The sequence below is a fragment of the Martes martes genome, assembly GCF_963455335.1.
Source record: "Martes martes genome assembly, chromosome: 3".
NCBI lineage: Eukaryota > Metazoa > Chordata > Mammalia > Carnivora > Mustelidae > Martes > Martes martes.
In genome coordinates this window covers 109,990,895-110,013,065 of record NC_137890.1, presented here as the reverse complement: position 1 = coordinate 110,013,065, position 22,171 = coordinate 109,990,895, and the positions used below count along the sequence as shown (strand labels likewise).

General features: G+C 37.4%; 1 protein-coding gene across 1 annotated transcript in view; it reads right to left on the bottom strand.

The window, feature by feature from the left end:
- The window catches only part of ARHGAP15 (Rho GTPase activating protein 15), a 601,263-nt gene that overhangs the window by 126,866 nt on the left and 452,226 nt on the right, over window positions 1-22,171 (bottom strand). Inside the window, exon 12 of the mRNA XM_080798365.1 lies at window positions 1,676-1,810. Within this exon, the coding sequence (XP_080654491.1) occupies window positions 1,676-1,810 (135 nt within the window). The remainder of the gene's footprint in view (window positions 1-1,675; window positions 1,811-22,171) is intronic.

The following is a 22,171-nucleotide window of genomic DNA, read 5'->3' as shown; positions in this document are numbered from 1 at the left end:
ATGGGTTTCTGTATCACAGCCCTCAAATCAGCATGTGTACTGGTATGTTTACAAATAACATAATCCTCACCTAAAAGTCTGGAGGCCGTGATGTGAAATCTGTATGACTTCTTTAAATATACACAATCAGAAATAGGTACCCAAATGCAAGTTCCCTGACTTCCTACCAGAACACTGTGCTAACATCGCAAGTCATCTTTCATGCTCGCCTACCAGGGTCCAAGACACGACATTCGAATAAGCTGTTATGGAAATGCATGCTTATTTATTATTTTCTTCATTTCTCGTTTTAAAAAGTGAAGCCTGGGAACCATAAAATACTGTTCTCCTTGAGAAGCAGGAAACTCATGAAATAAAAAGTCATGACCAGGGTTAAGAGGTCCAGCCTCACCTCAAGACCTATCGTTAGAGCACCTGTTACTATATATTCAACAAGAACAATGATGACAACAACAAAATCCGACATTGTGAGCGGACAGCAAGACAAAGACCTTAGGGAAATAAATTCTGCTATATTCCTCTTGATATCATTTGGTGGTCAGAACTTTAAACAAGTATGAAGACTTGTGAAATGGGAAACAGAATAAAGGGCATATTAAGGGTCTGTTCTCCAACATGGGCCCCCCCAAACTCCCACTCCCACTAATGGGAACACTGCACACACAGCCACTCCGTATCAGACCTCCTAAGTAGAGCATTTTTTTTTTTCTTGGAGATTTTTCTCATTTGGACTTTAATTAAGCTCCTGCCAGGCTTGCAAGCTTTTTAATTTTACCTTTCTTTCTTCTTCCTTTCTTTTTCCTCCTTGAATCAGCCTGCTTGCCAGGAAACTTTTTCTAAGCTGTCACAATTATAGTAAGTGTACCCTAAGATACTAAATTTAGATGTACTAGTAGTAGCTTCTGGAAGCATCAATAGCAAAAGTTTCCTTGCATGTCGAAAGATTTTTATTCATTCATTCATTCATTCACTCATTCATTTACTGATTTTTACTTAAGTGTGTGTGTTCTGAATGCAAAAACAATAGAAAAGGAAGCTTCCTGGAGTGAGTGTACAATGACTACTGGTTAGTATGTGATATAATTCAACCTCCCACAAAGTCACCAGTTTAACCAAAGAAAGCTGCCATTATCTAATTGAATATGACACCGTTCATAAGCAAACTGTAGCTATTTACTAGTATTGGGGGGTGAAGGGTAAGGGAACCCTGAGAAGGTGATGCCCAAGCCGATGATTTAACACCTCTAATGAAACAAAATCAGAGTCACTTAAGTTCTTTTTCAAGACCTTTTTGTACTCAAACTCCTTGAAACTCCAAAGGTAAGCACTGAGTTGGCAAAGGCCATCCCTTTAAAACAGATTCCAGAAGCTAATTTCATTTGAGGAGGGTTCATTGAAAACTGACCACTCTTAATAGGTTACCCTATTCTTTTTTTAAACCAAAAACCAAAAAAACAAAATACGAAAAGCAAACAAACAAAACAAAACTCAGATAATATTGCAGGGCCAGAAATAAAAATAAGCCATCAAAAACACAAAACGAAAATGGACCATGGGGAGCATTGGGGGGGCATTATCATCTCCGCCATTGCTATTCTTGTCATTCTTTGTTTACTTAACAACTCCACGCCACCAGGTTACTCCACCAAGCACTCCTGTCTGTGAGGTTACTTACTGATCGCTTCCACAAACCGCTCAAAGAAGCTGTAAGGGAAGAGTGGCTCAGGCAGCTCCCGGAAAAACATCTTCAGTGCTCCGGTGACAACGTGGATGTCCTCCCACTGGCTGTCGTCCAAATTCAGCTTCTCTTCTGGGAAAACACGAGGAGAAATGGAACAACTGGTTTTAATGAAACAATTACAAGACACTAATTATTATGTTAATGTTTGCCTACTATCATCAGCAACCGTTAACAGCCTTCTGCACCTAGAGGTTTGGTGCTGTGCGTGTTTTTTTTTTTTTTTTCTTTTCCCTTTTTCCGTAGGAAGGGAACATTTTCAATGGAATACCATCTGTAGGAATGCAGCTAACAAAAAAACAAGAGACACAAAGAGACAGTGCCATTGACACAGTATGTCAGATACATTTATTCCCATAATGCATCAGTATGAAAATTAGCATCACAGCTCAACATGATTCAAAGCTATTTGGTTTTGAGGCCGAGGGGCTAAGAGTTGCCAATGATGGCCGGCTCAAGGGACCGGCCTAAAGGCCTTGCTGAGCCAACAGGAGACATATGCTAAACATGGCAATAGAAAATGAGTTATTGCTTTACATGTGTTAGCCTTGCTATGTACAAGGGAATAATGGGTAACACTTTTTTGCTTTTTTTGCTGAATATAAAGTCAGCAAGGAATAGAATACTGAGTGAGAAAGGATATTAATTCCTTCTTACTGCTTCAAAAATATCTTTTTTTTTTTTTTTTTTTTTTTTTAGTTTTCATCTCAGCGAGGAAAATGTGCCCAGCAACAATATTAGACAGACCCCTGTTGGCCTACGGAGGCTATGCAAAGCTGTCAAAAATGATAACACACTAAAGACAAACCACAAGTGCTTACCAACTCCGCCTAGAAACAACAGACATGTTTGCTTGGGAAGCTTGACTGAGTTGAGACATTTAAATATTAAAGAACATAAATGCCAAAATGAAATTTTTAGAAGACATAAGGAGACGCTGGACAATTATTTTCTTCTTGTTCGCCCTCAAAAGGAAAGTCTGGAATCCTTCTCCCCCAAAAAGTGGATGTCGCAGGGTCTGAAAGGGACAGCTTTACATACTGCTAAAAGGAAGCAAAGCAGAAAAGCATTGAGGCTGATCCATAGTATTTGTCTTTGTAAGCTTGCAACGTGAAAGAGATGTTGAATTCTGGGCTACAAAAAAAAAAAAAACCAAAAAACTAAAGCTAATCATTTTTAATAACCTGGGAGGGGGTGGTTAAGTGAAAAGCCTAGTATCCTGGCCAGAACTTAACAGGTATTCGGTCAACTGGAATTTTGTTTCTCTCTCGATGTCTTGGGTTCGCATTCGCATGCCCCCTTGGTGTCAGTTTTATGAAGCAGAGGAAAATCTGCACCAAAAATGTGAGAAAAGCTGAGAATTGTCACTGTGGGGAATCTCGGCATGGGCTGCTTTGCTAATAGTGTTCATGTCCTTTTAAAATCTTAGCCGAAATCTTTATCAGATCTCTTTTTCTAAATGGACTATTATCTCCAGGACTGGTGAGTGACTGTTCCTGTTCAATAAGATGTTTGCAAAGAGAAGGAAAGAAGGTGGATCTGTTTATTTCCAATGGGCTATTTTCTTCTTCCCTTTCAGTCTTCGTTCTTACCTCAGTCATAACACGATAATATGATCCACAACAAAATCAGTGGAGGAGACCTTCTTTCTGCCCTGCAATCATCTTTGATTGATTGTATTTCAACAATTAGTCTTTTATTTGGCTACGTACTATTGAAATAGGCCGACAGCAACTTAGCAGGCTAGCTTTAAACAGTCAACTGTTAACAATAGCATCAAAAAGGGAGACCTGATGGGGTTTACTGTCACTTTAAAGAACGGGGTTTTCACATTGTTGAAATCTGTCAGATATTTTGAAATGTCCCTCTCACTATGGTGCCACACCCCCTGCGTGCCCTTATAATAAAATTGGTTTTACTCCTGATTAAATCATTTTCTCCCTACCCACTACCATACTTCTCATAATGGACCTGTGCGCTCTACAGCTGGTGTTCTTCCCATGGTACCAATTCTTACTTTATCTTTTAAGCACTTTGCTGCTAAGATCTCATGCAGAGTGCTTATGTTTTGTTAAGAGCTTCATTCTTAGAGAAATAGCTTAACACATGTTCTAAAAATGTTGTACAACTTATTGCTTAAAACACATTTAGAAAATGTATAAGTACTGTAGCTTTGGCACTGAACTTTAAGTGAAAACCCAAACACACACACACACACACACACACACGTGCTCTCACACACACAACTATCTTAACCAAATATTTATCAGAAAAGTCCAAGACAAAATGCCATTCTGGTGCACAGGTTCAAGATTGCCAAAGGAAAGTGTTCAGTAGATAAAAAAAAAGAGAATGGTTTTATCTGGAGCAAGAAAACAACAAGAACAAACAACTGCTTGACCATTGATATTTGTCCTCTCTGAATAAACATCAGTTAATTCAAGTGATTGTAAAAATGGGATAGTTCAATATGCATAACAAAGAAAATCTGCCATCAATAAATACCATTTGATGATATCCACTTGAAATGACATATAATAATAATAATGACTTATGTTACTTAAACCAGCATTCCTACTACGTGGTCTTCATTTAAAAAAAACAAAGCAAAACAATGTGTAGCCCTCTACAAGTAGCTTAAACAAATAGTATGACAAGCAGTTGGAAAGAATCTTTTGAAATATAAAATCCAATTTTTATATTAAGTTTTTTCCTAACAAACCAAGTTTAAGATTACTTGTCAGCTGGAGGGCTTTAAGGAGTATTTTCCAAGGCCATTGTGACTTATCTAAACATGCAGTTATGTCCATATACAAAATGAACTGACCATAATTGTTTCTTGGTTTTAACAGGTATCATTATAAACACATTTGTATTATTTGATAGACACTTTCTAACGAATCTGTTAGCAGTGGTGATGTCTTGTGCTTTTCCCTTTTTTCAATAGCATAGGATTTCTCAACAGTAAAGCACTATTAACATTTGGAATTAGATAATCCTTTGTTGTGCTGTGCTGCGGGGCTGTGCTGTGTATACTGAGGTGTATGAGCATCGCTGGTCCTAACCCATTAGATGCCAGTGGCACTTCTCAGTGGTGATGATGAAACATCCCCAGATATTGTCAACCATCTCCCGGTGGCGCAAAGTTATCCCCAACTGAGAACCACTATAACGAGCTGTAAGAATCTATAGAAGTTACTCAAAGAATATTGATTTTTGAACATTACCTGAGGTAGGCGAAGAACTACAAAACTAGATAACACTCACACTGAGATTTCCTTACTATGAACTTAAGAATTGGTCATTATAATGGACAAAATCAAAACCTTTTACAGAATAAAGTCCATGTGACCACATTCCAGGGTGCTTTGCAACAAAAACAGTAACCAACCGTAATGCTTACTCAATACTCGGGACTATGCTATACACTTTAGATTCATTATCCAAAGTAATGGTCTCAAGAAGAGCGTGAGGACCATACTATTGCTATCATCATCTCCATTTTACAGACAGGGAAAATGGTGCATGGGAGGTTAAGTAGCTCTTCCATCGCTGAAGAGTGATGAATCCAGAGTAAGAAGCCAGCAAACTCACCCACCCCTCAAAAGCACTATGTTCAGACTTGATCTTGGCTGACAGAAGCTTAAAGGGAAGAGGCAAGTTAAGTGGTCATTGCAAGGGGTAGTGGACTGACTATTACTTCAAGATAGGACTTTTACATTTTATCCCTAAATGTCTACTTGAGGCTACGCTTTTATCTGTAAACCAACTCTGATCTTTTGTAATTACTCATTCACAGGAGGAAGAGATTCTACTATAAACAGATATAAAGCAAACTGGCAAGAAAAAGGAACTGCATTAGGAAGGGGGCAGGGCGCGGAGCAAGCTGCCATGTGAAGATGTGGTAAAGAGGACATATGATAGAGTAGGAAAGAGATTATACAAAACACCAGGCCTGGATTCACCACTAATTCACCATATATCTGTTTACTTTCTTGTGGAATGAAGACAGGCAGAAGGATAGTTTTTGAAAACATCTGGAAAGCACAAGGAAACAAACATAGCCAAGATTCTACTATGACAAGAAAGGTCAATAAAGGCCAAAAAGGCAAAAAAAACATCAGGGATTAAGGCAATCAGCATCAACCATCCTGTTGTTTTAGGGGATTTACCTCAGTGTGATGTAGAGTGTCACATGACATCCATAGAAATGTGACATGCTGGAGTCCGATACTGGGAAGAAGACAGACTGAATCATGATATCTCACAATCCTTACTCTGTTAAACATGCTGATTTCTCCTGGTCCTCTAATTAGGTTTTCTTAAATTCACTTTGGTCATGGCTTTTGGCTTAAAGCACTTAAACAGAACTGAAGATATGTCAAGCTCTAGAATCCAAACACTATGTGACTTTCATGAGATCGCCAAGACATATCTACATGTTGTACCTCAATAAGGCCATCTTGAAATGTCCTTTCTTGCAGGGTCTTTTGTGTATTTTATTTATTTTAAGCAAAAACATCGATATCAAGCTACTTATATTTGAAAGAAAAAATAGATAATAACTATTAGGGACAATCTTTCTTAAAATGGAGAATTGAAAGATGGACCTTTGATAGCGACAGCGGATCCTGGTAATTTCCTCTGGAAATGGGCATGTTTATTAGCTCAAACGCCACTTTCCTCATACATTGCTCTATAGATTCGTAGAACCAGAAGTTACAAAATCTGCTCTGATTTTAACTAAACTCACTGCGCTGATTGAAATGTGACCGCAGATAACTTGAACTATCCAGAAGCAAGTAGTGACGTCAGAGTAGAGAGGTACATCTTTGTGTATTGAAGAGCAAGTGCGTGTTTACCTGGTAGTTTTTTCCAGGCACTTTCAAAGCTTCTTTCCAACTTTCTTTTACTGTTGTAATAAAAAGGAGGAAAAGACACCTCAACTTTCCCCAGGATGTGGGGAGAAGAGCTCGGATTTCATTAATATAGTGACAAGAACCTATTACATTGTAAAACTCTCATAAAGGATGTGGTATCTGCTTCCAGGGCAGATGACCATTTGGAAACCTTATCTGAAAGTCCTGCTGGGTACATGAAAGCCAGAGCCCGCATGAAAGAGATGCCAGAGGGACTACTGATCTGAAAAATAATAATACATTGGGCCATAAAACCAAACTGGAAGATTAGTTATTAAAGCGGATAAGACAAACTGCTTATTGATAAGGCCATAGCTGATTTTTAGTTTAACACTTTTTTAAAAAAAAGATTTTGTTTATTTATTTGACAGAGAGAGATCACAAGTAGGCAGAGAGGCAGGCAGAGGGGTTGGGGGCGGGGAAGTAGGCTCCCTGCTGAACAAAGAGCCCGATGCGGGGCTCGATCCTAGGACCCTGAGATTATGACCTGAGCCAAAAGCAGAGGCTTAACCCACTGAGCCACCCAGGCACCCCTGATTTTTAGTTTAACACTTAAAGGAGTAGATCAAAAGGAAGTTGGTTGAATCATTTGACTAGCTCAACCTTTCCTGTTGTTTTGGCCCCTTAAAGTGACAGTTCAGTGTGATTTCCAGTATATTAGAGAGCTTCCAATTTCTCAAACCCAGTGATATAAACCTTGTGTCAAAGTAGCATCCTTCCATGCTGCACTCACTCCAGCCCCTTTCTAGAGCATCTTGGGGCTAACATGAAACTTTGATGAGGACATTATTTTAGAAAACGTGACAAAACGGCCAGTTAATTTGTTAGTTCACTTGATTTGTGTTACATAAACATGGATGGAATACAGACAACATACTGGGGCTGTATTTTGTGCTTTTCAAAGCCAAACTGTTGAGGTTATTTTATATTCCTCAAAGGAGAGGGTTCCACCAAGTGCTCAGAAATATTATTCAAGTAAATATAGACTAAGTTCTAGACATTTTACATCTTACATCTGTTCCCTAGAATGAGACCCTGTTGACTTTGCAGACAAGCAAGAACAAACTCCAAGAATAAACATATCACCCCCAATAACGTGCAGTGTGACCTTTATGGGCTGAATTGTGTCACCCTCAATTCATACGTTGAAGTCCTTACACCCAGTAACTTAGCATGTGACTGTATTTGGAGATGGGTGTTTTAAAGAGGTAATTAAGGTAAAATGAAATCATATTGGGTGGGCCTTAACCCCATGTGACTGACATCCTTGTTCAAAGAGAAAATTAGGATATGGACATGTACTGAAGGGAAGACTGTGTGAAGAAACAGGAAGAAGACGACGGCCCTCTACAAGCCAAGCAGGGAGGCCTCAAAGGAAAGCAACCCTGCCAACACCTTGATCCTGGACTTCTTGCCTTCCTAAATACAAGCAAATAAATTTCTGTTGTTTGATCCCACCCAAATCCCAGTCTGTGGAACTTCGTTATGGCAGCCCTCAAAAATGAATATAATGGCCAAAAGTTTACGTTGAGAAAGATATCTAAACATTTTCTTAACACATGAGGTATGCCACACTTAGGAAATATAATAGATGACAGAAAGCTATTTAGACTATTCCAGATGAATAAAACATCTAGATTCAGAGAACAGGTTTGAAGCTGGAATTAGTTGGATAATAGCTTGCTTACTTAGACTCAACCCAACAATTTCAAATGATTTGCTCTAAGAATATGCAGGATGCTCTCTATCTTGGCCTCTAGACAAAGAATAAAATTATGATTGCCATTTTCTTACTCATTCTTTTTTTCCAGCTACTACTTCTAAAGTGCACATATTTCATTGCTGTTATAACCTCAGACACAAAATACTAGGGAACATTTAAAATGTTCCCAGGAAACACTCAATGCAAGCTAAATCAAATATCTATGGCCATGGTATCTATCAAAGAAGGAGGAAAATGGTTTTAAAAATGAAGCTTTGTATTCCAAAACCAAAGAGATTTGGTCCTTACAATTTATCATAGTAACTTCCAGGAAGCTATGAACAGGCCTACATTTAAAAATGGGTACTTTACTGTGAGAGAACATGGTTGGATCTGGGAGGTTTTGCCACTTGACCTACCAAATATAGTTTTTGTGGCCATCGTAATAAGAAAGAAGGAGGAACAAAGGAAATAACCAGAAACTCTCTAAGATACTAAAACGAAGAACAACAAAAAACAAGACAAAAAAGAACAAACTTTCATTTCTTAATGGGATGTTTTAGCATGCCATGTTGCCTTGCTTTCTATGTATTTCGTGTAGTATACACTACTTCCTTTGCAAATCACTTAGAAAGCCCAAGGCATGTAAATAATGTCACAGGCTAATATAAAATATCTTTAGTTACTCACTTTGAAGGAAGCAGAATAGCCTTCTACTATATCCAGCCTAGTTACTGGGTCAGGAATGAGAATGTCTTATTTTTATTTTCCCTCAGATTTCATTTGAATGTAAATAATGACATAATAAATAGGTACAACTGAAACTTGTAAAGCAAGCACCACAGATGGAAAGTATAACAAATGTGTCATTGCTTTGTGCATCTTTAATTTATAATGGCATACCATAAAACATCGCCCCTTCATCATAACTCCATGTATAATGCCACCTTACAAAATGATGTTATTGACATTATGCTTCTCTCCAGGTTTTTAGATATTTTTCGTCTAGGGATCTGAGGTAAGGTAGCCCTGTTCGGAGTCTAACAACACCGTCACCACTCACAAAAATGAATTGACTTTATTTGTGAGGATCATACATTTGAAAAAAGGATAGATTTCATGGTACCAATATATATTTCTTTAATTCCTTTCATACTCAGAGCTTCCAACACTGCTCTTATTTCCATTCAGTCAAAGGCTTTTTGTGCTCTGCAGACACCATACACAATGGTTCATTTTATTTGACCGTCTTCACCAAACAGATTCTGAATTTGTTTGAATTCCATGGATGATTTCATACATTACATATTCCAAAGGGTAGAGAATCCGTAGGATTACATTTCAACAAAGTCATTTTTGAGTTTCCTTCGTTATTGGCTCTAAATTTCAACACCATTGCTATTTGTTCCCTCAAAGTTATATTACATTTGTAAATATCAAGCAGGAAGTCAGGTCAAAAGATATCTCATAAAGATATCTAGGAAATAAATACAATTCAGTCCTATAAATGCCTATCTACAGATAACATTTCTATTGTAGGTATATGCACGTGCATCCATGTTATTCAAAGTGCTGGCTTCCTCACTGTCCGATGAGAACTGTCAGCTCTCCCTCCTAATTTTGTGTGAATTAAGTGAAGTAATGGATGTAAAGATTTAGTATAGGCTTGTTATAATGTTATTAGAAAATTTATTTGGACATTATCTTCTTGGTCGGCCAGACTTCGGCAAATGTTCCTAGAATCTAATATAATTTCTAGCTTTTATTATTCCCTTTACTATATGGTTGGTGTTTGTGGGGTTAGAAATGGTATCATTTAGCAGGAAGGACTGGGCTCTTTCCTAGTTTAGAAGTCTCCCGTCTGGAAATATTTCATCAGGAAAATAGAAATAAAAGGTAAAAAATTGGTAGACTAAGATGGTGCTACTCTCATTCATCAAAACCATTTTATTCCTAGATATCAATTAAAGGTAACAAAAATGAAGAGAATGTTTTGGCAATCACTGAAGATCATTTTCCCCCTAAATTATCTTGATTAATTGATTCATGGGAGTAGTTAAATAAATTTTCTATTTCGTATCACAAGAGCTGCCAGAGTTCTTCAAAAGCACATGAAATCAGAATTGGGAGATCTGTAAGTTTTACATAGACATAAACATAGACAGAATAGCTAGATCTCCATGCATCAGTTTCTTTGTGAAACCATTCACTAACACGATCTTCTTAATTCTGTATCTGTGCAATATTTTCAGTCCAGAATAGTGATATAGATTTTTTCATCAATCTATTATCGATAACTGGTTATTTTGTTTTTGTGAATGAAAAACTTTAGAGATTTTTTTTTTCCACCTCAAAATAGAGTCTGCCTGTCTGACTCCTCCAAGGTCCTCCAGCTTTCAAAGATATGGACCATAAAATCACCCTTGCATCCCTTTCTTCCATAACTTTGGAGAATCATAATTCATACAAATAATTCACAATGTGGGCTGTTTTTACTACAAAGGAGCTATAAAAAGTAGTTGATAAAAATTGTCAAAACACTTGATAACATACTTGAAAACCTACACTATTTAACATGAAGAGTGTGGTGCTTATTGCAATTTAAAAATTTTTTCTATTTTATTTTGAAAAGGTAAATGTATTCACACAATTAAAGATTTAAAATACATACTGCAAAAGTCTCTTTCTAGGCTATCCCTAGCTAGCCAGTTCACCTTCCCTAGAGAAAACCCATATTATCAATTTCCTATGTATCCTCTTAAAGCCTTTCTGTATACTCAAGCAATATTACCCTCCACCACCACTTAAAACATAAACAGCTATATAATCTATGTACTGTTCTGCATCTTGATTCTCTTCCCTTGACAATATATCATAGAGATAATTCAAAATCAGGACATAAAGAGCTTCCTTGTTCTTTTTTAAAAGCTGTATATTTAATTTTATGGATGTACAGTAATTTACTTAATCAATTTTCAATTGTCGAATATTTTGCATAGTACTAGTGTAAGTTATCTTGTTCTTAGACCATTTATATCTAAGTATAAGTATGTACTATGCGAACAGAACAAATTCTTAGACCGGGAGTTTCTAGATCAAACATTGTGTGTATATCTAAAATATTGATAGACCTTGCCAAATTGCCCTCATAGCTAATGCACCAATTTATGTTACCATCACAATATTTGAAGACTATGATTCATTGGGAATATGTATTCATTATTGCCTGCCACTTTTCTCAGATGTCTGTAAATTGTGCCTTTAATAGTATAGCTGAAAAAAATACTAAATGAAGAATAAAATGAGGAGAAGCATAGAGACTTAGACTAAGATTACACATAAAAACCTTGGTTAATGAAGTGAAAAAGTTTGAATCTTTAAATGACAATAACTGGTAAACAACTGATGTTTAACAAACGTATAACAAAAATAACTACAAATAAGAAAATAAGCCCCAATAACAATAACTATCTTCTGTAAAATGAAATCAGAGAGGGAGACAAACCGTAAGACACTCTTAATCATAGGAAACAAACTGAAGTTTAGTGGAGGTGTGGGGAGCAGGAGGATGGGGTAACTGGGTGATGGACATTAAAGAGGGCCCATGATGTAGTGAGCACTGGGTATTACATAAGACTGATAAATTACTGAACTCTACCTCTGAAACTAATAATACACTCTATGTTAATTAATTGAATTTAAATTAAAAAATAGTAAAAAAAAAAAAAAACCAGTAACTGTTTTCTGATGAAATAAGATAAGAAGAAACAGAAACAAAAGTTAAATAAAAAAACGGGTGGGTATGCCAAAAATAAATGAATGAATTGAATTCTACCATTTATGTCAATTTCAGCAGTTAGTAGTATAGAGTTAAACAAATTAAGTATTGATCAAGTTAATTAACATATTCATTCATTAAAACAATTTATGAGACACCTACTAGATGTCAATGCTGTGTTAAGTGCAAGAATGTAAGAAGAAAGGCAATTCTAAGGACAGAATGAGGATTGCAAGATGTTTCATAAATGGTATAAAAAATCTCTTGAAGTCCTGACAATTCTCAAGTTCTCCTTAACATCATTGCTAAGATTGTGCTATTTTTAGGGAAGAAGCTACCCCTTATAACTTTCTCTTTGCTTCAATACAAAGAAATGCTCAATTAGTTGCTTAATAAGTACTTCTTTAATAAAGGTCGTGATGATGATGATGATGATGATAGCTATGTAACCCTCCCAAGCCTAAGGGTTTTCTGCAGTTCTTCTTGTCGAAAGATAGGAAGACATCATTTGCTATGATCTCAGGTGACCTGTTAGTACTGAGACATATTTCCAAGTAGCCCAGGAAGTTCTGGCCTATAGGAACTTCTCTTTTAGAAAAGAGAATAGAGATGCACTTGGGTTAACCTCACCATACACCTTCTCTCGTTAGACTGCACACAAAACTCAGTAGAGGAAGCTGGAGTGATGGACATAGGAAGACGGAGTCTTCTGCGATGAGGTACTCTGCCCTTTGCTTCTCTTCCAGTCTAACACTAAACAAATCTGGCACTAACTCTCGGGTCTCTGCCTCTGTTTCCTGATGTTACTTAAATACCTATACTGATAATCTTGACTATGGCCTACATTCGGCTTCATTTCAGATCCTGCTTCCTATGTTTCTAATCCTCCCTGATAAAAAAATGCTGTCCCTCCTGGACACACCCTAAATAATTTAACTCTACTGGCTTAACCCAAAAGTTTCTTTGGTATCCCTCCTCCAAACAAGTTTGTTCATATTAATCTTTGTATTCCTAGTGCTTAGCCTGATGTCTCATGCCTGGTGAGCTCCCTTTTACTATTTATGGATAAAATCGTCTGATTTTAACCTCCTTGGATAGTAGAGGTTATTTCATGGCATAGCAATAATGGTGATAACAGCAGGTCTGCATACACACACGTATGCAGCACAATTTTGTGTTCTCTTTGTTTGTTTTCCTCTTTCAAAACACTTAGTACTGAAGATATGAGTAGGTTGTTCAGTCACTCATTCATTCATTTATCAAATATTCATTGAACTCCCATTTTCTCCTGGACATGTTGTAGCTGCTGGGATGAAACAATACATAATGAAGACCTGGTTCCTAAGCTTGAAGATCTTGCAGTATGTAGGGGAAAAATTACAATAGAACATGGAAAATGTTACTATATAACTTAGTGTGGATGGCTATGGGAACATAGAAGATGTGTGTCTTGTGTCCTCTGGAAGGTGGTCAAAGGAGACTTCCCAGATGAGGCATCACATAACAATTACCTCAGTTTATGAGCAGCCGTGTGGACAATGGCGGGGTAGAGGATGAGGGAGAGGAGGGGAAGAGGGTTATAAAGAACAAGAGAAGTAACAGTCATGCCAAGGTCTGAGGAACACTCATTTGTGGAACTACAAGTTGCTGGAGGGCACGGATATATAGGTTCCTTGTCTCAGATTGCTGAGGATGGAAAGGAAGAAACAGGCCAGAGCAAGAGGACCTTACAATTGAAGTGGACTGGATGACAGCAGCAGGACAGTGACATTCTAGCGAGGTGCTCCGGCAGGAATGAGTGGAATGGATCAGAGTGAGTGAACGCATGAGAGGTGGTGTGTCCAAGAGGCACCGGAGCAAGGAGCTCAGTTAAGAGGCTCCGTTGTGTTAAAATACAGCATATTCATTGGGGAAGAATTATTTAAAAGGAAGTCAGGAAATAAGAGACCCTCAGGTGCATTGATGAAGCTGTTACATAGGTGAGAAAGAAGTCTAGAAAACTGATGGTTAGGCATTAAAGTTCACAGACCAATTATCATGTATCACATTTATCATAGGTTCAGGGAAGTCAAAATATTCTATTTTCCTAAAGTTTAGAAAGACCTGCTGGTAGTTGGAAATGAGAATCCGTTTGGATTATCTGACCAGAGATAAGACTTCAATGGTGTTTCAATATCATGCACTACTTTACTGACTCTACAAAAGGGAATTACAATTAATTGGATTATGCTGGTCTCCACACGCTGATTGTAAGAAAAGAAAGTATGAAAGTGTAACTATTGCTAACAGGTCATATCTATCATCAACCAGGGGATTTGCTTTTTTACTTACCAATAAGATTAATTTCTTCTTTACAATCTTTCAATTTGAAGTCATTTTAATTATAGAGTTTAGAAAATTCAAAGGAAAAAGCAAACCTACTTTCAATGTATTATTAATAATTGGCCTCATTTTTTTTTCATCTTTATGATGGGGGAAAAAGAAATGGATGGCTTGTTTATTGTTTTCTAGAAGATGTCACTTACCTAAGATCCCTTTTTAGACTTTTTCAATTTTGATTTAATTGAAAAGTATTTTATACTGCATTCCTGTAAAGTATTAAGCCCAAGGCTATGTTTCTGGGATACATAAAGAAGTGGTCTCTATTTTCAGGGAACTTAATGTCTAAAAAAGGACTTAGGTCTGTGAACCCCAAACATTATATGGCTAAGTGGAGTATTAGATTAAAGAGATAAACTACTAGGTAATATAATACAGTTGAGCACTTCCCTGGCCCTATTGTGAGTGCTTCACATGTATTAATTCATTTTATCCTCACACCAACATATGCTATAGGAACTATTATTAGTTCAGTTTTAGTGACTGGAAAGTGAAGGTCCAGAGATTAAACAACTTGGCCAAGTTCACTCACGTATTTAGCTAGAGTCCAGTCCATCTGACTCCAAGCCTGAAAACTTAGTCACTCTGTCATCACAGAATATGGGCTGGTTCATTCTGACTGAGGTGGCAGGGGGAATTTCTCCAAGGCTATGACAGCAAGGGAGTCATAGAATGTTGATGACCAAGGTGGGGGAAAAAGCATGTTGTAGGCAAGGGTTCTATAAGTGCGATCCCAGGACTAGCCATCTCAGTATCACATTGGACATTATTAGAAATGCAAATTATCACATTACACCCCAGAGTTACTGAATCAGAATTTCTGGGGTGCAGCTGGCCATCTGTGATTTAACAAGTCTTTCAGGTGATTCTGATGCATGCTAATGTCTCAGAGTCAATGTTCTAGCAAACAGAGACGATATGGATAAAAGTTTGATTATTGGCAAGCAGCCTCTTGATGGGTAGTGCAAGGGTGGGTTTTGAAATGTGAGAACTCAGCTTGGAAGTTGGTGGAATCCCTTAACTGCCAGGCTGAGTGATTAAATGTTTAAACGTTCTCCCCTAGACAGGAGAGAACCACCAAAATTTGAATGGAGAATCATTCAGAGGATAGTTTATGGAGATGAGTCTTTTGGGAATATAATGACGCATTTGAGAGGTGAGAAAGTAGGAAGATGCAAACTAGTTATGAAGCTATTGTAGTAGTCCAAGGCATCAGGAAGGCCAGAACTAAGTGGTGTTTGTAGAAATGAAAAAAGAGGCTATGTGAGACCTTGAAACTTAATAAAGTAGTGGCAAAAAAAGGAAAAGAGAATCAAGTACAACTCTTATTTCTAGCTAAAAGGATGTTGATGTGCTGATGCAGCTGTCTTATGTCAGACACCTGAGAAAGAGTAGCTAGGGTTTTTTTCATTCATTCAATTTGTTTTTGGCAATAAGATGCCAGGGAGTTTGGTTTGAGTATGCTCTTGACATTTTCATGTGACACTGTCCGGTAGACATTTGAATATTTGACTACGAGCTTAGTAAAGGGAGGTAAAAATTGGATAGGTCAATTTGAGAATTAACCAATAGAAGTAAAAGTTTAATAATAACAACAATGATGACAAAAGCCATGAACTTAGCACCTGTCATGTGCTAATCACTGTGACAGGCAGTTTGGTTTGCCTTGTTTTTTTAAGATTTTATTTATTTATTTGAGACAGAGACTGACAGGAGAGAGAATGAAGGGGGAGGGGGGAGCAGGGAGCCTGATGTGGGGAGAGGGGATCCTAAGACAGGGAGAAGGGAGCCTGAGCCGGGCTCAATGCTGGGACTCCAGGATCATGACCTGAGCTGAAGGCAGAGGCTCAGGGTACCTGAGACACCCAGGTGTCCCACAACAGGCAGTTTGAACACATGATCTTACCTTCCATAGCAACAAAGCAAAGAAGTATTATCCATACTTAACATGTAAAGATCTAAGGACCAGAGAATTTAAATAATTTGCTCTAGTTCACACAGGAAGTTAATGCCACAGCTGCTTCTAACACTGTTGCCTCAGTCACAAACTATTTTGCTAGACTACCTAAAATAATAAGGGAGGAAAATGGTCATATAGAAATAGAAAGAGCAAGAAGTGAAGAGCGCCATTCAAATTTATGTCCTGAAAGTGAGAATATAATTATTTTTACACAGGGTTATAAACAAACAGCTCGGGGCACCTGGGTGGCTCAGTGGGTTAAGGCCTCTGCCTTCAGCTCAGGTCATGATCTCAGGGTTCTGGGATCGAGCCCCGCATCGGGCTCTCTGCTCAGCAGGGAGCCTGCTTCCTCCTCTCTCTCTGCCTGCCTCTCTGCCTACTTGTGATCTCTGTCTGTCAAATAAATAAATAAAAATAAATAAATAAATAAATTTTAAACAAACAGCTCCACACTATGATGTGAAAGAAATATCCAACCAACAACATGGATTCCTGTGTTAATGGCTGATCCCCAGTTATCAGCATCTATACAAATCAGCACATTTGACAAGGCAAATTCTACTGCAGTTTTGTCTGTAGAGGAGTTGCAGTAGTTTTAAGTATACTGAATAAGTCATACTTTGTGATTCAGGTCACCTCTGCTGAAGAACACCTATTAATGCAAATCCAATGCTCTTTGATGTGTTACCGGTTAGTAACAAAGACTATGGCATAAACTTTATAGGGCAAAATCCATGTAAAGTTGAGAGGAATGAAACACATGGAATGATAGGTGTTTTCCACGTTCAGTAGTTGTATCTCTACAAACAACAAGTCAATAGTTTGTAATCAAATTGGAAACTTGTTTGGTCAAGTACAGATAAACTGTCAGATTTATAACTCTCCATCTTAGTCTAAAATATTTAGGAGAACAGTACTAAATGATGAATGTTGGTTAAAGACATAAGATGGTTTTAGGAACATTATCTTCTGAAAATCTAGGTTACATTTCCTTTAATGAACAGAGTTATTTTTAGTGATAAAACAGCCATACGTTAATTTGAATGTGTGATAAGGCGCTTGAATAAATTTCCACAATACATATAATTTGCAGATTGTATTTATATACTGAACACACCTTTGTCATGTATTTTAAAGACTACGATTTCTTGGGGCTCCTGGGTGGTTCAGTCAGTTAAACATTCAACTCTTGATTTAGGCTCAGGTCATGATCTCAGGGTCCTAAGATGGAGACCCTAGTTGGGCTCTTTGTTCAGTGGGGAGTCTGCTGGAGATTCTCTCCGTCTCTCTCTCCCCCTCCCCCTGCTTGCATGCCCTGTCTCTCTAAAATAAATTTTAAAAATCTTAAAAAAAAAAATACTAAGATTTCTTTTTCCATTCATTAAGGACTCTATAATAGAGCACTTAATCTTAACTTTTCACTTCACTAAGACCCCGATCATCTGTTTCCCTTAAACTGGTGTACTTGCTATTCTCAAGTAAGAATTGCACACTATAACCTCTCTACTTTGGTTCTTGCTCCTTCTTGACCAACTTTAAAACTTATTCTTTCCTCCTACCCCATCCTACCAATTCTTTAAAGCCCAAAGGAAGTCTTCACATCTCCAGAAATCTTGCCTAGAGCCATCCACTTTTCCTTGATCTCACTCTGCTTTGAAAAGCTGAGTATTTATTGCCTCTAACTCTAGTTTGGGGATTAAGCATTGACAATCACGGCATTCTTGCACTGTGTCCTCCTGCCCTCTGCTCTCTTGCAGATACCTCCTATTGGCCCAATCTAGTTGGAAGCCTTTTGGCAAGGGGACCTTGGCGATGAATGCACACAGGTCAGATCCTGGGTACTAAACAAGATAGTGAAGACTGGAGAACAGATGGGGGCTGAGGGAACGGAGGAGAAAATAACGAGCATATCAATCCAAGCTAATGGATCTGGCTAATGGTCCGTCACTTGAAACATGGAAGTCCTACTGCCCAGAGAAATATTTCAGAATCTCAAAATAGTATAACTTGGTTTTGTAGAAACTTTATGGGTGGGGACAAAATCTTTTGTGTAAGGACATCCCTAACATCCTTAATCCCATAAAGAAACACATGTACATGCACTTATTTCAATGTATAATTATTGACATAAACACAGCTGCTCTCTATGTTAAAGGAACATTAAGCTCACAAAAGCATGGAAATTCCTACTTAGAGTGCCTACTCCATCCTTAACATGCCTTGTTGTGCCCAGATGCTACATGTATTTTTGTACCATTTAAAAGGTTGATGTACAAAAGCAAAAAGGTGGTAGAAAAATTAACTGGAGAAAGAACCAAGCCATACAGAATTGTCCTATTCTTACATTTTATTATGCTCTAATCTCCATAATGCTTAGGCACAATAAAACAAATTAAGAATTAAAGAAGAGATAATTTGTGGATTTTTGGATTTGGGGGCAGGAAAGCTACACATGTGAAGATACACAAGACACGTAAAGCCAAAACAGAAGAATACTGAAATTGTGTAGTTTATGTTAAACTTAAAATAAATAGAGATTTACACTTCCCTTTAGATCCAGAAATACACGAAAAGTTGCAAGGCAGCCCACAACAAAGCAATTGACAAGAAAGATAGCATCTGCTTTTCTGTCTATTCAAGCTGAAGTTTTTTCATTCTAAATGCAAGCAATGCTTCCCAAGTTAACATAATTAACTCATGACAATCCTGAAACATCATAATATAAGATACAGATGGAAATTCAAAGCTTTAAAAATGTCAGCTAACTGCATCAGGATTATCCCTTTTTTTAAAGTGAACAAACCATAATGCTAATTAAAACAGGTGTTTTTATTTCAAACCCCTTTGCATGTTATGAAATTACAACCAGGGTTATTTATTTATTAGTCTGCTGTGAAACATACATCTTAGAAAAAGGGGATCTGTGAAAACAACAAAGTAAAAAGATAAAAAGGATGACACTCAGCATTGCTTTCTGACACAATAGAGGACCAGTCCTTCAATTAGTTAGTAATTTCTGTGTGACTACTTGACAGAATTTACTAATTGTTCATCTTCCACTAACTATTGCTTTACATAATTAATTATATTCAAATAAAAACAACAAAGACATGTGGGCCAGTTGCCCTTTTGAGAATTTTTTTTTTAAACAAACTGGTTCTGCTTACTGACAATATTTCCAGTATGAAAAGATATTAATCTCACAAGAGAAAACATTGAAGTCTTAGCACACTCTTTCACCTTGCTTACAGAACGCGAACCCAGCCCCCCCAAACCTCCACCACCAAGGACACGACAACAAAAAAAAAAACCCTAAAGCTACAGACTGCTTTGCACAAATTTATCCTTGAAGCAATTCCTAACAGCTGAAGTCCTTTGAGTTGGGATCTTTCATATTAATTTAGCATTGCATAAAATTCAGAGTAACCCGTCCAGAGGTCAAGCATCATTCATCATTAGTTGAAGTGACATTTTCAACCCTTCATACTGCAGCTGCTAAGTTGGGGGGAAAAGGTATTCTTTGGGAGGAAAAAAACAAGACACAGAACACAATCCTTGCTCTATCCACAGAAGAGAAAACAAGGTGCCTCTATGTCAGCATGATAATATGCTTAAATTTGGTGATGTCATTTTTCCCTAACCCCAGAGTCACTAAGCACATGGCAGCTGCATTCCTCCACTTAGGAGTTCTAGTGGAGATCAGTATTAACCATTTTAGATGTAAATGAAGTCCTTTAGTGGGGTGGAGAACATAGCTTTGTGAGTTGAAATGATGATTTATATCCGAATCCTATCTTGTTTTTGAGAGATTGCAACTTGTTAACAAGGCTGTCCTTGTTCCTGTGGTATCCTCTGTGCATAAAAAATTCTGGGAAGCTGAGTGTGATCACTTTTGAAATTGCAAAACAGCATTCCAGGGCTGTGCAGCGAAAGCACTGGCCAAATTAGGACCTATGAAGCTTTGTAGTTCACAGTGAAAGATCATTCTCTTTCTTTCTTCTGCGGAATGCCTTCCTTTTTCTGAAACATTAAGGTCCAGACAGGAAACGGGAGTAATTAAACCGAAAAAGCAATCAGAAAAAAATAGATAGCTGCTATTTAACTGACGTAATTCACAGGGCTTTTGATAACGCATACATGTTTGCAAAATTATGAGATATCTCGTGGTTCTAAAATATCAGAATATCTGCTCCAGGAAGCAAATTTTCTCTGGCAAATATTCCCAGTCCAAAGACAAGTATTATGAAAAATACCAATAAAAGAAGTAAAATCTGGAGGTTTCTGCTAAGGCTTTAGTGATTCTTTGACTCTGTCCCTCATGGTAGAATTTTGAAAACACAGTAGAATTAAAAAAAAAAAAAAGACAGTAAAATTTTGGTGTTAATTCTCTTCCCCAGTTAGAGCAGTGTGACTGAAAGATATCTGTAGTAATTGCTTATGATGGGTAAGAAAACCATTTTCCAAATGTCGCAAAAATCAAAACTAAAAATGACTGACATTTCAGTGGGGAGAAGAAAGTAATTGCAAGGAATCCTCCGCATTGATGGCTTATATTTGAATTATGTATGTAGTTATAATTCTGTTGCATTTTGTCAAAATTCGTATAATTTAGTATTTTCATCTGAAATAACTTTCCTACTATTATTTAACCTTCTCATCCGCTATGTTTGGCCAAGATCACACCTGTTCAAAAGAGACGAGTGGAGTAAATAATGGCGTATGAATGAGGCAGGTGAGATCATAGGTCCTTTGGATCCTTACACATGTGGTCAGAGCTGGCAGTGATCCAATTTTTAGACTTGACCCTGAGGGAAATGTACACCTTTTACTTACATCAAAACCATATGGGATTTCTGGCATTGAAAACTTCTTTACAAAGTAGGCTTTAAGTTTGGATATGGATGTCTAATACACAAGCTAAGCAAAAGTAGAGGCTGTCTCTACACAGTGGTTCAAGAACTTTGCAAATTCTAAATACCTTTCCCATTTCACTGTTAACTAATTACCTGATACAGGCTAATCTGAGTAGCACACGAAGATCGAATTGGGTGTTAAAGAGGTAATTATCTTGATAGTTTAAAGAAATTATTTTTACTAAGCCAACTGAAGCAAAATATAATAAGAATTGTGTTTATATTATGCATGACAGATAAAACACTCTCACAATCAGTATCTCATTTAATAATCACAACAATCTGGGAAAAAGTTATTAGCTGGCATTCCTTGCGTTTTAGAGGACAGTCAATGGAAGTTCAGTGAGATAATGACAGGATCCTTATAAATAGGGGCACCAGAATTTGAACCAAATCTGAGTCAAACACCCTTTTTCTTGTACCATTATAGCATCATTGCTGCTATTTAAATCAGCTTTCCATTTTAATTGTCACGCTGTATCTAGGTTGAATTATAAAGGAAGCATCCAGGGATAAAAATAGTAACATCATTCAAATTCAAAGCACAAGTATTTTGAAAGACACTGATGAATGGTTTTAAGGTAGGTCTCAGTAACCTCCCTGAAGTCCGTCAGTTTCAGCGTCCTTACGTTAAATGCCCTGAATCTGCCTCATAGCAGTAGGTGATGGCATAACTGTTATTTTGGGATCATTTATCATTTTCTTCCTCAGGAACAGCCCTATTTCCAACCCTCGATTCCAAACACCTTAACACTTCTTAGAGTGCCTGGTTTCTGTGCAGT